The following is a 14,868-nucleotide window of genomic DNA, read 5'->3' on the forward strand; positions in this document are numbered from 1 at the left end:
AAAGAAAAAAGTTCTATTTTAAATTAATATGCAAGTTATTATTTTGATTAACATTACTATATATAAATCTTAGAATATCTCCAATTATGTCATTAGGATACGTTCATCAAAAATAGAATTGTTAATGTGGACTTAGGAATCAGTGTGGCTGAGTTTGAATCCTGGCTCTGCAGGGCAGACAAGCCCCAAATTGGGGATTAGCCTGGGAGGGTTCTTGGCTTCACTCAGGAAAGAATTCAAGAGTGAGCTGGTGGTAGAAGAAAACAGCTTTATTAATGTGGCAGGAGAGCTCTGTGACTGCTCAGGCAGAGCAGGGCTACACCCTAGGCAGTGTGCTGACAGTAACAGTTCAGAGGGAATCCTGTGTCATACTTATGCCCACCTTTAATTATATGCAGATTAAGAGGTGGAGTATGCAGAAAGTTTTAGAAAAGGGATGGTAACTTCCAGGTCATCAGGCCATTGCCATGGAAAGGGGCAGTAACTTTCAGGTTATTACAATGGTAAACTAACATGGCATACTAGTGGGCATGTCTTATGGAAAGGTGATTCTGCCTCATGCCCGTTTTAGCTAGTCCTCAATTTGGTCCAATGTCCAAACCCTGTCTCCAGAGTCAAGTCCTATCTTCTGCCTCACTACCATTTGCTGGTCGTATGACTTGGGGCAAGTTACTTAAAATTTGGAGGGCCTCAGGTTCCACTTCTGTAAAATGGGGATGATCGTAGTTCATACCTCGTAAGATTGTTCTGAGGATTAAACTACATGTGTGTGTATCTGCGTGCACATGTGTGTGTATTTATATATGTATATGTGGATAGGTATCAAGTTATAGACCAAGATATATTTGTATATACATATACATGCATATATACACATATATACAAATGATTTATAGTATGTCTTACACATAAGAGACATATAAGTGCATAGCTGTTATTTAATTAGCAGTTGCCTTCTAGAAAGGTTAAACTGATGTATGCTGCTGCTAGCATTAAAGGAAGATATTTTAAAAAGAAGATAACTTCTTATCATTTGCACTTCATTGATCATCTACGAGATGAATGTTTTTCTTAAATCTCTTTTCCATTTGTACTTCACCACTTATGAATTGGTTTATTTTGGGAGGTTGGCATGTTACCATTTGTTATTGGCTTGTAAACATTATTTTGAGGTTATTAAGGCTTTGTCCACCTTACAAATATTTTCTAGCTTATTGTTTGCATCTTAAGAGTATTCATGATTTTCACAAATGGAAATGTTATCTTTTTAAAAAAATAATATGTCAGATAATCTTGGGAGGGCTCTACTGATCTGTAAAATCTGTGGTTCTTTATTTTGCTTCAATATATAGAATTTTTCCCCGCATTTTAAGATCAGATAGGTATTCAATTATATTCCTTGTCATTTCTTAATATCATTTGTACTCTTAAAAATTTAAACCTTCTGGAATTTGTCTAAAAGTGGGTGGTGGAAATGAAGTTGGGCTCCAACATTATTTTTCCTCTAATAGCCATTTGTTGAACAATCTTTCCTCCACTGGCTGCTCTTGACAGACAAGAGTCTAATACAAGCCATTGTATTATGTTTCCTTGTTTATGTATTTTTATGCTAGTAAAATACCAATTATATGACATTTACTATCTTTATACTATGTATTCTCCTTCTCTTCATTTGAAATATTTCTGGCCATTTATTCTGTCAGATGAACCTATGCCTATCTTAATAATTTCCTTAAAAAATGCTTGGGATTTTTACTGGAATTGCAATTAAATACATATATTAATTTGTGAAGAATTAACATCTTTAAAATATTACATTTTTCTATCTAAAAACATGGCATGTCTTCCCATTTGGTTGAATTCTAGTAAACTTTAATGGTTTTTATTACATAAGCCCTGAACATTTCTTGTTAGGTTTATACTTAGAAATTTTATATTTTTGTTGCTGTCATGAATGGAATATTCTCCCCATCACATTTTCTAGATAGCCCTCATCTGTTGAAAATAACTACTGATTTTTGTATATTTTTTAACTTTTTGTATTTAATTTATAATCATCCCATTCTGAATCATCTTATTAATTCTATTAGTATTTCAGTTGGTTCTCCTGGATTTTATAGATAGGCATTCATATTGTTTGCAGAGAAGAACATGCTGTTGTCTCATTTTCCCCAAAGGTTAGTCATTCTTATTTATTTGTCTTGCTTTATTGCATTGGCCAGAACTTCTAGACCCATGAAAACAGTAATAGTAATAGTGGGAGGCCCGTGAAAATTCAGAGAAAGTTCTGGGGCTGGAGCCAGATTTGACCCATTCCTAGCCCTCCCATTGTCTCTTGAGACTCTGTTCACTCATTTACTCATATGTGAAATATTTTATGATGACTTCTCTGGGCCAGGCTCTGGGCTGGATACTGAGACCAAGGATGATTTATACAGGGGGCTTCCAGTCCAGAATTTCTCAATATTTATTTATTTATTTGTTTGTTTGATACAGGGTCTTTCTCTGCCATCCAGGCTGGAGTGCAGTGGCACTGTCATAGCTCACTGCAGCCCCAACCTCTTGGACTCCAGCAATCCTCCCACCCAGCCTCCCAAGTAGCTGGAACTACAGGTGTGCACCACCACACCCAGCTAAATTTTTTTGCTTTCGTAGAGACAGGGTCTCACTTTGTTGCCCAGGCTGGTCTAGAACTCCAGGGCTCAAGTGGTCCTCCTGCCTTGGCTTCTTAAAGTGTTGGGATTACAGGCATGAGCCACCATTCCTGGCCAGAATTTCCAAATCTTTTGTGATTTATTCCTCCTTTTTTTGGCCCCTCTCTGGGCCTCAGCCACCTGAGCCTTCTGATCTATTTCCCAACCCTACATACAGGAAAGGAGTTCACCATAGTTCCCATTCCTGCTGTGTTCTTGGCACTTTAAGGCTCCCACCTGTCTTCTAGTACCACCTGGCTCTGTTAACTAATCCAGGCAGAGTCTGCCATTTCGCATACAGAGAGGGAAAGTGGCTTGCTCACGGCCACACAGGCTCTGTCAAGGTCACACAGGCTCATTGGCTGGAGAGCTGGTCTGGGAGACTCTTGTTTCTGTGAAGGTGTAAATGGTTAGTTACACTTTGTATATTACTTATATTTCTTATTGGAAGATTGGCAGGAGTCTGGCTGGGAAGACATACTATTGTCTCATTTTCCTCAAAGACTAGTGGTTCCGTGTGCTCCATCCCAGAAGTCATACCTTCACCTGCCTGGGGGTACCTCGAGCATCCCTTGAGCTTCAACTTCATCTGGCTCCTCCTTGTCCTTCTCCAGCCTCAACTTAGCTGTAACTCCCTTCAGGGATTTACCCTCAGTCTCTCCAACCTCTTCCCAACTTCTTCCTGTCCTCCACTTACCACTGGATTGTAATTTTTCATCTGTAGTATATCAAAATGTAAAGAGTTCACGCCCTGGAACCAGACTGCAAAAATCTAAATCTCACTTTCTTTTTTTTTAAATTTTAAGTTCTGGGGTACATGTGCAGGAGGTGCCGGTTTATTACATAGGTATATGTGTGCCACGGTGGTTTGCTGCACCCATCAACCCGTCACCTAGTTATTAAGCATGGCATGCATTAGCTGTTTTTCCTGATGCCCTCCCTCCCTTGACTTCCCCATTGCTGACAGGCCCCAGTGTGTGTTGTTCCCTCTGAATGCATCCATGTGTTCTCATTGGTCAGCTCCCACGTATGAGTGGGAACATGCCGTGTTTGGTTATCTCTTCTTGTGTTAGTTTGACAAGGATGATGGCTTCTAGCTGCATCCATGTCCCTGCAAAAGACATGATCTCATTCTTTTCTATGGCTGCATAGTATTCCACAGTGTATATTACCACATTTTCTTTATCTGGCTTATCATTGATTGGCATTTAGGTTGATTCCGTGCCTTTGCTATTGTTAATAGTGCTGCAATGAATATGCACGTGCATGTATCTTTGTCATAGAATGACTAAATCCCACTTTCTAATTGTATGACCTTGGACGAGTGAGTTATTCCTGCTGTGCCTTAGCTTCCTCTTCTGTAAAAGGGGGATAGTGATCGTTGCCACCTTATGAATCTGAAGGATTAAATGAGTGAATATGTATCCAGGGCTTAGAAGAGCCCTCAGTAAATATTAACGCTCATTATCATCACCAGTCTCTCTGGTTTGTCCCTCATGGACATGAGTGTGTCTGTTCCCCACCATGGCATTCCCTGACTACTTCTTTTTTTTTTCTTTTGAGACAGAGTCTTGCTCTGTCGCCCAGGCTGGATGGAGTACAGTGATGTGATCTCGGCTCACTGTAACCTCCACCTCCTGGGTTCAGGCAATTCTCCTGTCTCAGCCTCCTGAGTAGCTGGGACTACAGGCACCCACCATTACACCCGACTAATTTTTTGTATTTTTAGTAGAGACAGGGTTTCACTGTGTTAGCCAGGATGGTCTCGATCTCCTGACCTTGTGATCTGCCTGCCTTGGCCTCCCAAAGTGCTGGGATTACAGGCGTGAGCCACCATGTCTGGCCCAACATTCCCTGTCTTCTGTTCATCTTGACACTTGGCTTATAGTATCTGTAATCGTGCGTGTCACATGTGGCAGGGATTGCATTCCAAGCACTGTGCTGGCTGCTGAGAATGCAGAGAGAAATCCAGAAATAAAATTAACTAAAATGTCCTGGGTAAAGACCTTGGGCAAGAGAACAGGTCTGTCCCATGTCATCATTTTGGGTCTCCGTTTCCTTTTTTTGTAAGATGACAGAATAGGATACATGAAGACCCACCCCTGAAAGCTGTTTACGCCCAGCTTCTCTATCAGCTGCAGATCGTGGTGGGCACAGGGTGGCTGAGGAGGAGCTGCTGTCCTTTTTTGGCCATTGGAATCCTCGGTAGCCCTGGGCCTGGCCTTGTACCATGGACATAAAAGGCATTGAGCTGGGCTTCTGAACAGCCCAGGGTGGGAGGGTGTCCGGGAAGAGCAACTGCAGTGCAAGGTGAATCCCAGAGGTGAGGTTCTGCAGAAGATATGACCTGGGGGGGCCCAGGTGGACAGAGTTAGAGTTCTGGGGACCTTGAGCCTGGGGTAGCTGGGGAAGGGGGAGTGTGGGAGAAGCGCCCAGGCCTCCCATTCGCAAGTGGGGCTTTGAAGTCAGACCTAGCCTGGGGACGGACTCAGCCTTTGTCTCTTCCCTGCCAGGGAAGGCCAGCCTAGAGTGAGACTTGGCTTCTCTGAAACTTCGTTCTTCCCTGGAACAAATGGGTGCTATGAGGACTAAAGGAGTTGGTGCACACAGTGGGCCTAGCTCAGTGTCTGCACATAGTAGGTGAGCAGCAAAAGCCCATTCCTTTCCCTCTTGGAGGCACTTTTTAGTTCAGAATGCAGTGATTTCTGGTGGAGGGTGACCAAGTCAGGATTTGGAACATCTGAGCTCTGATGAAGAAAAGAACCGAGCGGGAGTTACTTAAAGCTGCCCAAACTACCTTTCACATGTGTCATGGCTATTATCCCCCTGGCTCCTCGCCTGGAGACCTGGAAAGCTGGCGTGTGTTTGTGTGTGTACGAGCATGTGTATGGGCGTGTGTGTGGGCAGGTGTGTGTTGAGCACGTGTGTGGTCCCCAGTTTAAAGGTGAGGAAGCTGGGACTTGGGAAGGTGCTGTGACTTGCCTGAGGTCCTGCTGTGAGTCTGGCAGGTCCAGGACTTTACTCCAGAACTTCGGACTCTGGGTCCAGCTGAGGCAGGGAGGGGAGAGGGCCCAAGATGGGATAGGGATGGGGACAAGAATTTGAAGCTCTTAGAAGGTGACACAGGGTAGACCAACTTTCTGTTTCCTGAGTCATATGATCTTGTTTGGACAAAGGAGAGGAGCATAACCAGGAGCACCCCGTGAGAGACGCGGCTGGTGAACCCGTGAGCCCTTTTCCTGAGCCCCGTACTCTTAGCAGCCAGGATCAGGGCGACAGGGACTGTCCCCTATGCTAGGCACAAAGAGTGCTTGCCTCTGACTAGGGACTCATTGCTTGTCAGTTTCTCCTCAAGTTACTGCCTATTCTAACTCAGCAGGAGCCAGGGCACCCCAGAACACAGATCTAGGGGTCACCAGTCAGGGTTCTAATCTCAGCTCTGCCAATGCTTCATCTTGAGGCCTTAGACAGTCCCTTTCCTTCTCCTGGCCTCAGTTTCCCCAAATATATTATGGGAATAATAATGCTTCCCTTGCCCCACTAGATTGTGGGAATCTAGTGAGGTAAGGGTTGGTACCAGCTATGAAGTGGCTGTTCGTGCACTGAACCTCAGGTAGTTAGAGACCAATGAGATGGAGATCGACGTTCTGGAAAATCAAAAAGCATTGGCATGCCTCTTGGACATACCTCTCAGAAACTCCTGAGAGCCCAGGGGAACAAGCCAGGAGATGGTCCTGGCCACGTGCACCAGCAGAGACGGCTCCCCTGGAGGATGGGCCCAGAGCTCTAAAAGTAGGATGTGGAGGATGCTTTCCAGCTGTGAACCGAAGCATGTTTGTGGTGTGGCTAATGATGTTTGGAGCATGGGTTTCTAGGTGAGGGTGACTGCCTGAGCAGGAGCCTGGTGGCAGGACAGTGCGGGACGTGGCTGGGGAGTGGGCTGTGGTTTGAGGGTAGAGCAGAGGGACCCTGCCTGTGGGTTTGCCTGTTGTAAAGAAAGCATAGTGTAGACAGGGTGCCTGGACGTGTTGGATTACAGAAGACTTGGGATAGCAGAAGGAGGAATTTGGACTTTGTCACCATGCAGTCAGCGGGGAGCTGTGGAAGGTTTTAGAGGAGGGGAGTGGTGAAATTGGAGAAGACCCTCTGGAGGGGTGTGAGTGGGAGGATGGATGGGAAGGCATTTAAGCGAGGGAGCAAGGCTTTGAGCAGAGTTTGTGGGGAGACAGGCGTCCTCTCTAGATGACTTGGTGGCCAAGAGGAATTGTTTTTCTTTCAGGGACAGAAAGGGGACCCAGGGCTCTCACCAGGAAAGGCCCACGATGGGGCAAAGGTAGGTTTCCAGGGACCCCAGTCCCCAGGGAAGAGGGGAGTGGGCAATAGTGAAATCGCCACACTCTGCAGCGAGCTGTCCTGGCTGAGGCCAAGCATGGCAAAGGCAGGGGGGTGGGAACATCTGGAAGGGTCAGGGTGTGGTTTGGTTTTGTTCCTTGAAGTCCTTCAGCCTCTCCCAGCAGCAAAGCCACCCAAGGTTATTTCCAGCACCTCCTTTCCAGGGTACAGCCAACAAAACTGACAAAAGATTTTGCCTATGGACACACCCTTGGTGAATGTTCTTTTGCCTAATGTCCTGCATGGCTTTCTGCAAGGCCTGCTAGGTGACCCTGGGCATCCAGAAGTTTCTTGGTAGCACATGGCCAGGAAGCTTCCAGCAGACACTCAAAGCCTCCCCTGAGGTTAACTGCAGCAGACAGGTCTGTGGATTTCTAGGAGGCTAGAGATTCAGGGCTCCTAACTCTGAAAGGCTGTCAAACCAGGTTTGCCTGCAGTAGGGAAAACACTTTGGCCAAAGGCCTTCATCCGTCTCTGAAGGATCTACCCCGTAAACTGAGCAAGGGGCTTGGAGAGAGTTCTGGACAGATGGGAAGAGGGGAGCCCAGAACTCCAAGTGAGATTGTCCAGTGTGTCAATCTTCCAGCCATACACACCCTGGAAGCAAAGCCCAGGTCTGCCTGGCTTCCTTCTGGACACCGCCCCAGAGCCATCCTGATGGACTGAACACTGCTTCTCAGCCAACCTCCTGTGCTTAGGCGCCAAGAACTGGCTGCTTTCTTTGATTTCCCCAAGACATGGGTGGCTTATTGCTTCACATCCTCACTGCTAGGTGTTTTCACTTAGCCCATATTTACTGGGTGACTCCGGGTCCCAGGAGAGTGTTCCCATACACTACTGTTTGATCCTCATCATAACCTCATGAGCCAGGACAGATGGGCCCAGCTTGTAGATGGGAAAATGGAGGCTCCAGGCAGGGGTGGCTTGCTGGCGGTCAGGCAGCTGGTAAGTGGCAAAATGGGATTGGCACCCAGGAGCCCAGGCTTTTCTCCTGCTGCGGTGTGGCCTGCTATCAGGTCTTGGGGTGGTGGCAGAAATGCCCCCTGCTTGGCCAGTGGCAGGCCCAGCAATGGGAAGGTGTCCCAGGACTGCGGGGAGAGCCGGCTGATTGGTATGGGACTGGTAAGCCACATGTCTTTTGGAGCACAGTTTTTAAACCCGGTTTTAGTATCAGAACCCATTCTTCAAGTGGTGTCTGCTGCTGAAGGCCAATATATAAAATAGATCAGATGGAGCTGCTGAGTTGAGTGGGGAGGGGTTCCGGGTACAGCACCCGCTCTTCTGCTCTCACTTTGCTGAGAAGCCCCCGAGTCTCCTCTGAGCCTCTAGTTCTCCGTGAATCTCATTTGGAAACAAGCAGCCATTGGCAGTTACAATTCCAGTTTGTAGACTGTAGCAGAGTGTCTCTGCCCCTTTTTCCTGCCTCACCTCCCCTGTCCATGTCTTACAGGGCGACATGGGCTTGCCCGGGCTCTCTGGGAATCCAGGACCTCCGGGACGAAAGGTACTGTTTGGTTTGGATGCTATGCCTTGCGCTGTGGGCCTCCTAGCAAGCCAGGTCTTCAGGCAGGAGAGCGGTGGGCCCACCTGCCTCTCCCCAGCCCCAGCCCAGCTCCCCCGGGGACAGGGCGCATGGGTGGGAGGTGAGAGAGCTTTCCAAGGGCTGTGCCTGTTGGGGATGGGGACTACCCCGGCTTGCAGTGGGTGCCTCTTGGCACGGTTAATGAGGTAGCTTGTTAAGAAGTGTCATTGGTTATGCTGTGCTTCCTTTTGGGGACCCAGCTGCTCCCAGGGAGGCCACCTTCAAGAAAACTTGTGGTGGTGGTGTACCCTGTGCCAGCCCCTGCTCCGCCGCCCCCTGGCTGAGTGGCCTTGGGCCTGTGAGTCCCATCTCTGCCCCTTGGCCTCCTCCTACATGAGATGGAAACAGTGATCCCCATCTCTGACCCTGCACAGTCTGGGGCTGTGTGACCAGGAGCAAGGCCTGGAGCAGAGAAATGGAGGGAGTGGACCCTGGAGTCAGCTGGACCTGGGTCCTACTCCCCCTTCTGCCATTTCCTGGTTGGGTGACCTGGGGCAAATTAGTGAGCGCTGGGTTTAATATTCAGCTCTCGTTAGTGCCCTGCAGGGGAAGGGGAGTGCTCTGGAGAGGCCTGGGTTCTCTGTGCCTTCCTGGCTGTTGCTACGTCTCTCCCATCCCATCCTTGCTTCAGCCATGCTCTGGGAGTTACCTGTCCGAGCACCCATGCGGGGAAAAGGCTGCCATTTCCTAGTAGGGGGTCTCTGGCTTCCAGTGCCCCTGGATTTCTCTGACTCCTCCAGCCTGTGTCTCCCGTCCTTCAAGACTCTATTCTAGTTGTGCCTACTCCAGGAGTGCTCCGGGAGCACCCAGCTTCGGGCCATGAGGCTCCTCCCTGCTCAAGGACACTTAAACCGTCCTGGCTTAGTTATTCTAGCCACCAGTCATGCCTCACCACCCAGGGTGTGCAAATCTGGTCTGCTGCTCTCCCTACTGAGCCTCACATGAAGCCCTTGCATTGCAGGTATTCAGGAAATAGGGGGCAGGCAATGCAGGCTAAGGGTCAACTGCCTTTTCCAAGAAAATCCCCCGCTGCTGATGGGTTGTCTGGTAGATCCATCAGCCTACCACTGTGTCTTAAGTTTCTTCCTTGGCTCCCAGCTGTGGCCACAGCTGTCCTCTCTCTAGGCCATCTGGCTCTCATCTGGACAGCTGGGGTATCTCTCAGCTCCATCCTGTTCTTGCCTTGAGAGCCCCATGACACAGGAGGCCTGGAAGGGCCTTGTTCCCCCATTCCCTCCCGCACCTTCACTCTGAGAGGCCCGCCCTGGAGGCAGTGGCTGTGAACCAGGAGACATGGTCTTTTCCGTCTCAAAGAACACAGAAGGACTGGCTCTCCCCACTTGCTTCCCCTCTGGGCTCTAGCGATTTCTGATGGATGAGGTGCCAGTGGAAAAGGCTCCGTCCGGCCCCGGCTCATAAAGCGGCCTGTGGTGGTCTTGTCCTGCATGGGGGTGGCGGCCCAGCAGAGGTGGCAGGAGGTGGGGAAGCCAGACTGGAACCAGCTCCTGCCTGGGGTTCCAAGGCTCCTCGCATTGAGCAGATGTCCAGAAGAACCCCCAATCAAGAGGAGCCAGCTCACCTGAGCAGGGAGAGGCAGCTTCTCTAAGTTAAGCAAGAGGCTCTGTGCAGCTGGATGACTATTTGGCAAAGCCGTTTGCTCTGAGTCCCCTCTGGCCCTGGCCTAGACATGCACAGAAGAGTTTGGTCTGCAGCAGGCTGGCGTCACCCAATTACAGAGGTTGCTGGGTGAAGTGTCGGGGAGCTCAGGTCCCGAAGCAGAGACCCCTGACCAGTGGTGGGGAGCAGAGAAGAGAACCACTGCACTGCCATGGGCAATGTGCCTGAGGCCACCATGGTAGGCAGTCTCTCCTGTCACACACAGTCTTTGGTGACAACAGCAGCCACTTGGCTCTGATCCTGTAGCATAGCTTTTCTGCATTATTTTTTGTGGGGAGAAGGGAGGTGAGTGGATAAGACTTAAAGTCAGGCCGGGTGTGGTGGCTCACGCCTATAATCCCAGCACTTTGGGAGGCCAAGGTAGGTGGATCACGAGGTCAGGAGGTTGAGGCCATCCTGGCTAACACAGTGAAACCCCATCTCTACTAAATATACAAAAAATTAGTCAGGCGTGGTGGCACGTGCCTGTAGTCCCAGCTACTTGGGAGGCTGAGGCAGGAAAATCACTTGAACCTGAGAGGCAGAGGTTATAGTGAACTGAGATCATGGCACTGATCTGTAGCCTGGACAACAGAGTGAGACTCCATCTCACCAAAAAAAAAAAAAAAAAAAAAAAAAAAGATAAAGTCAGTTTCCTCTTCGTGCTCACCAGCACATTGAATTTTTGTCTCATTCTGAAGCAACACTGATAATCCTATTTATTCATTTGTTTAACAAGAATTAGTGAATGCCTAGAATGTGCCTGCCACTGAGCTGAATGGACAAAAATCCCTGCCCTGGATCCTTATGGGGGTGGGGGTGGGGAGACAGGAGACAAAAACAAAAACGGTAAAAATAAAAGGTATGCTGTAAGACAGAACGGGCTGTGGAGAAAGATCAGCAAGAGAAAGGGAGTTTTGGTTGGAGGGTGCAGTCTATGGCAGTGGCTTCCAGCTGGGGATCTGGGGCTCCATCGCGGTGATTCTGGCTCAGTTGGTCTGAGTGGGACTCAGGCCTCAGTAGCTCTAAAAGGCCTCCAGGTGATTCCACGTGCAGCCAAGAGTGAGAGGCACCAACGTTTTGGAAATACCTTCCATGGGTCTCTAAGCTGCAGGGCTGGGATTTGAACCCACATCTTCTGACCCACAGGCCCTTTCTGGGTCACCACAGGGCTGATTCAGTTTCTCAAACAAGAGAGTTTCCATCCAGTAAAAAAGAGGCTGCGTGCCTCAGAAGGTTTGTTTCTCTGCCACTGCCTGAGATGCATGTGGAAGGACTTTGCTGGGCCAGTTCCTAAGGTGGGGAAGACCCGCAAACCAGGTCACATAGACCTGGATGGAATCCGTGCTCTGCCCCTCTCCTGCTGTGTGAGTGTGGGCAAGTCAACTCACCTTGCTGGGCCTCAGCTGAGTCACGAGGTGGTTGGGAGGATTAAATGAGATGTAATATCCCCAGCACGCAGCGTCGGGCTGGCGCATGGCAGGCACTTTGCATGTATTTGTAGAATGAATGAATGAATGATCATGAACAGAAGCATCTGAAGAAGGATTTGTGCTTCCATCTGCTAGCACCAGTCACTTTGCTAGTTTCCAGTTAACCGCCCTCCGGTAGCCAAGAAGGCTGCCAGAACCCCATTTGCACCTCCCATGCTCCCTCTCATCCAACCCTCCTGCCTTCTTCCCTGTAGACCAGTAGTTCTCAACCGGGGGTGGCTTTGCCCCCCAGGGAGGAGTTGGCAATGTCTGGAGATATTTTTGGCCATTACAACTGGGAGGGAGGTGCTACTAACTTCTAATGAGTAGAAGCCAGAGATACTGCTAAAGCTTCTGCAATGCACGAGATCGCCCCTCCCTCCCATACACATACACGAGATGTATCCAGCCCAGCGTGTCAAGGCTGAGAAACCCTGGACCCATCCAATCCCATGTGCCCTGGGCCTTCCTGCCTCCCTGCCCCCTGCTGTGTAGAAACCCTGGCCCCATCCAATCCCGTGTGACCTGGGCCTTCCTGCTTTCCTGTGTTTGCCTCTGCTGTGCCTCACCAGGCCTCTCCTCCACACTCATCCTCATATGCCTGCCCCTTGGCTCTGTTCTCAGAGAGGAATAGCATCTTCTCCAAGGGTACTCCCCAGCACCTCCAGGCAGAGGTCACGCCTCCCTTCTCTGACCATTTGGCCTCCCTTCTCAGTCTCCTTGGGCTAGTGGGCAACCCACTAGTGTCGACACATTGCTTAGATTGGACAGAGGACAGAACCCAACCCATCTTTCCTTCCCCATGGGGGCTTAACACAGTGCTGGCCACATTCAACTCCCTCCCTCCCTCCCTCGTCACCTCTGGCAAGCGTCACAGATGGATCTTTCCGGCCATGCCCTGACACAGCCCCTGAATCTCTCTTACCGTACTGCCCCAGATAGACCTCACACACGGGACAAAACTGGCACTCAGGCTGAAACCTGACTTGCTTCTCTCCAGCCTGACTTCCCCCCAGCTCCCTCCTGTTGCCCCCACCCTTCCCCCTAGCAGAAATGCTGCCCGCATTGGCCATTATCTGTGGGAAGCTGTCATAAAATGGGAGAGCACAGGGGTCATCTGGAAGCATTTCTGGGGAAATGTGATTGAGGTTGCCTCAGACGATCCCCTGCCCTTCTGCAGAACTCCCAGTTCTGCCTGAGTGTGGCACCCCTAATTCCGTAGAGGTCCTCCTGAGAAACGTCTCCAGGCCCCCCTGCTTCTGCAGCCCATTCCCACTACCCCATCCCATGTCTCCTGTCCAAGCCCCGCCCCTCCCCCAGGCCTCAGTTTACCATGCCGTCTCCTCTGGCTTAATCTACATTCTTCCAGCACTTGCTGCCTCTCCTTCATTCTATGCATTTAATGCCCTCTTCTAGAAGGTAGAGAATTTTTCTGTTCATCAATGTGTCTCTAGTGCCTAACACAGGGTCTTGGTAATTGCTGGGTCTCAGTAAACATTTGCTGGATGAATGAATAACTGGACGAATGAATGATCCATACAGAAAATACACCTTCCTGCCCAGAGCTATCTCACGTATCCACAGAACAGAGTTTGGTGTCAGACACCTGGCCTGTGCCATGATGGACTGTGCTTTTAGACAAGCCACAGATTTCAGAATCCTACCTTTTCTGAGCCCACAGGACACTTGGAGAGGCCAGCTGGGGAAACTGAGGCCCAGAGAGGCGCCTTGTCCAGCATCCCATAATAAGACCCTCTACTCCAGGTGTGTGTTTCTCACTCTTTGATTCTTTCTGTCCCGCTGATGGCTCAGTCTGCAGTGTGGGCTGCCCAGGTGGTAGGGAAGTCCAGCAGAGAGATTCGTGGAGAGCTAAGCAAGGTGGGTGAGTTTCATCTCAATAACTGTAAGGCAAGCTGAGGCCTCGCACAGGCCGAGGTAGAACCTGGGTGGACAGCCGATGTCTGAGTACATAGTGGTCCCTAGGACCCCCGGGCAAGGACAGGACCCCTCCCCTCCCTGCCCAAAGCCCAAAAAGCAGCCCAGCCAGACGGGGAGACGGTCTGTAGCAACAGTGAGGTGATGTCTGGTTTCTCCTTGCGCATTGTAAGCAATGATTAATCTGGCTCCCAAACCAAAATATAGACCAAGTTCTATTATAAACATAGGTCCTGTGGAGACCCGCCTGCTGGGCAGCCAGAGGCCCCTTGCAGACAGCACGGTCCCTGGAGCTCCCCGAAACATTCCCTCTCCCTTAGTGCCAGTCAGGCATCATAAACTGGGAAATCACTGTCCATGGGTCCACCTTGCGGTCGGCATCCGCCCCGTAATTGCCGGGGCACTGCAGAAGATAATGGTTTAGATTCTTACAGGTCTGGGGCCCTGTCATTTGGAGCTATTTGCTGGCCCCAGCTTGGTAAACATTGTTAAGATGCTTCCAGGGAATGTAAGCACCTCCCGCCTCCTACCCCCCACCTGGGCTATGCTCTCTGCTGTTCCTGGCCATCCAGGAGAAACTGGGGTGTTCATGGCAATGTTCAAGGCCCTTCAGGGTCCCTTGATCAAGAGAGACCTAGAAATTGTATACCCCAGTGGGTCTGGAGTCCCAGGGAAAAGTGCTGGCTTGGCCATAACTTGCCGGGTAACTTTAGACAAGTCCCTTCCCCTCTCTGAGCTTTAGTTTCTCAGTCCATCCAATGAGAAAGGAGGTTGTCAAACTAATGGTTTAGGTCCCTTTTAATGCAGATACTCCAGGGTTTCATGACTGACCTCCACCTGAATAATGCTGCAATGACATGAGAGCTTTCGTCCCAGTGAGGTGGGGGATCTCTCCTTGAGTGGCTTTGTGGCTCTTCCAGGGAGGCCTTGGGCCTCAATGAGCATGTCTCATCCCATGTTTTTTGATGACTAAGGATGTGGGATTGAGTCACAGGCCTGGCGCTGCCCCTAGAAGGCTATGTGGCCTCAGCAAAGTCTCTTTACCTCTCTGAATATTAGTTTCCTCAACTGGCAAATGTGTATGGTAATTCCTGCCTCCCGGGGGAGATTGCAAGGAGTCCATGAACTGTTATGTGAA

The 14,868-nt window shown here is 49.7% G+C and overlaps 1 protein-coding gene across 1 annotated transcript in view; it reads left to right on the top strand.

Moving 5' to 3' along the window:
* The window catches only part of COL27A1 (collagen type XXVII alpha 1 chain), a gene marked incomplete at its 5' end in the record, with an annotated part of 150,356 nt that overhangs the window by 24,815 nt on the left and 110,673 nt on the right, over positions 1-14,868 (top strand). Inside the window, 2 exons of the mRNA XM_032239900.1 lie at positions 6,973-7,026; positions 8,536-8,589. Coding sequence (XP_032095791.1) covers positions 6,973-7,026; positions 8,536-8,589 — 108 coding nt within the window. The remainder of the gene's footprint in view (positions 1-6,972; positions 7,027-8,535; positions 8,590-14,868) is intronic.

Source organism: Sapajus apella, unplaced genomic scaffold (genome assembly GCF_009761245.1).
Source record: "Sapajus apella isolate SASKATOON/1434 unplaced genomic scaffold, GSC_monkey_1.0 scaffold46, whole genome shotgun sequence".
Taxonomy (NCBI): Eukaryota; Metazoa; Chordata; class Mammalia; order Primates; family Cebidae; genus Sapajus; species Sapajus apella.